The sequence below is a fragment of the Polistes canadensis genome, unplaced genomic scaffold (assembly GCF_001313835.1).
Source record: "Polistes canadensis isolate GaletaPanama2010 unplaced genomic scaffold, ASM131383v1 scaffold_152, whole genome shotgun sequence".
NCBI lineage: Eukaryota > Metazoa > Arthropoda > Insecta > Hymenoptera > Vespidae > Polistes > Polistes canadensis.
Genome location: NW_014569699.1, coordinates 373,654 through 375,623, shown reverse-complemented (window position 1 = coordinate 375,623; position 1,970 = coordinate 373,654). Strand labels below are relative to the sequence as shown.

The following is a 1,970-nucleotide window of genomic DNA, read 5'->3' as shown; positions in this document are numbered from 1 at the left end:
TTCTCCTTATATTATATTTCTTTTTTTATTTATACGATACGATTTATATAAAAAAATGTTAAAAATAAAATGTGTATATTTGAAGGTTATATCAAAATCATTTTGTTGGGAGTAACCCGAAAGTACGTTCCGATTTTGAAATAAATATATTTTTATTAAAATTATAAATCGAATATTTATTTATAAATGTAATAACAAAGTAGATAAACATTGTAAAGGTAATAAATAATAAATAAACGAAAGTGTTATTTATTATTGGCATACATATTTATTTATTAATTTTGATAAATATCATATAAATTCATTCACATATTACTTCAGGAAATAAAAAATTTTAATATAATTAAAATATTTATACACATACACAATATAACGAAAAATATTATTATAAATAATGTAATTACTATATCGGATGAACTTAAATTTTTTTTCTAATACAAATGTGGATTTATTTAATAATGTCTTACACAATGAGCAATCAAAAAATAAGGAAAGTAGATATGCAAAATGTAAATATCTTCAATGCCAAACTTAAATAAAGATCGTTATGAATAAACAGTATAATATATAGATTACAATAAGTAAATGTATATGAAAATTTAAAGTTTTTCGAATCCTATAATATCTTTTAGTTTTGTTAATAAGACATCGCTGTGTGTTTTAAAATCCATCGGTGATATGGATATACAGTTTGCACGTACTCTTGTTTCGTCCTATAAAATAAAATCATACGTATGTTAAATAATTTTAATTGCCATTTTTTTTAAACAAGAATTTTTTTATATATATATATATACAGTGTCCTATAAGTGGTGGTACTAAGCAAGCAGGAGATAGCACATGTAGTAGACAAATTTTTAATCTTATTTTTCTCAAGAACACAAAGTCATATTATGAACAAATTTATTCCATATTTTTAACTTAGTTTTTCATCCACAATCACCCCCTTCTTGTTTGTACCACCAAATATAAGACACCTTGTATATAGTATTTCAGATAATATCTACTAACGTTGAACGATTCTAATTTCATACGCATTTTCACAAGGAAATATTTGAATGAGACATCAGAAAATTTTTCCAAGTATTGCTCGTGATCGTTTTCCTCTAATTCACCTAATTCTTGGGATGTTATATTTAAAACTTTTTCAGCTTCTTCGCTGAAAGCCACTGCCCACTGACAAGTCATCCAATCACAAAAATTAATCTATAATAGATATGAAAATAAATGTTAGATTTAATTTTAATAAATATAAATAAACTCTACCTATCTATCTCTCTCTCTCTCTTGATAAAATAGGGACTATATATATATATATATTCAAGTACATACACTTGCCAGAACCTTATACTTGAAGCTTGGATATTCTTTGTTACATTTTTCACATCTGTACATTCCATTAGCTTGATCTATCATCTTAAAATAAAGAAATTTGTTATTAAACAATATATTTTTAACTCTTTCGCTAAACGCATATATGTGTCCAAAGTCTATATCGAAAGTCCTCGCTGGACACATATATACGTCCATAGCAGTCAAAAAGTTAAAATAACATAATTGAAGATTTAAAGAATAAAAATAATTACATACTTTCTTTTTACAACCTTCAACTGGACATGATTTATAAATAACGTTTTCGGATCTAATGGAAGAAACTATAAGTTTGCCAATGTAGATAACTGAACTACATTTTTTATCATTTAACAAATCTATCGCATCCTGTAAACTTAACCATTCTCCATTCATAATACCACTTTTATTACTCGTAGATAAATTTTTAACCTGATCAGACATTCCTATGGTATTATACCATCCACGTAATCTATATGAAAAAGAAGATATAAATATTTTTTTTATTAAAATTAATAATCAATATTCTTGTCCCAACAGTATATTAATATATATGAGTTTCAAAGGGAAAATTGAAGACAGTTAATAAATTTTGATGAACAAATTTATTTGATCTTGTT

At 24.6% G+C, this 1,970-nt stretch overlaps 1 protein-coding gene across 1 annotated transcript in view; it reads right to left on the bottom strand.

Annotated features, from left to right (window-relative positions):
- Nucleotides 1–423: 423 nt before the first annotated feature.
- LOC106788749 (replication protein A 70 kDa DNA-binding subunit) overlaps nt 424–1,970 on the bottom strand; it is a 4,420-nt gene continuing 2,873 nt past the window's right edge. Inside the window, exons 11-14 of the mRNA XM_014752293.1 lie at nt 1,591–1,822; nt 1,333–1,416; nt 1,012–1,206; nt 424–713 (exon numbers count right to left, since the gene is read on the bottom strand). Of these exons, the coding sequence (XP_014607779.1) occupies nt 600–713; nt 1,012–1,206; nt 1,333–1,416; nt 1,591–1,822 (625 nt within the window). The 3' untranslated portion in view covers nt 424–599. The remainder of the gene's footprint in view (nt 714–1,011; nt 1,207–1,332; nt 1,417–1,590; nt 1,823–1,970) is intronic.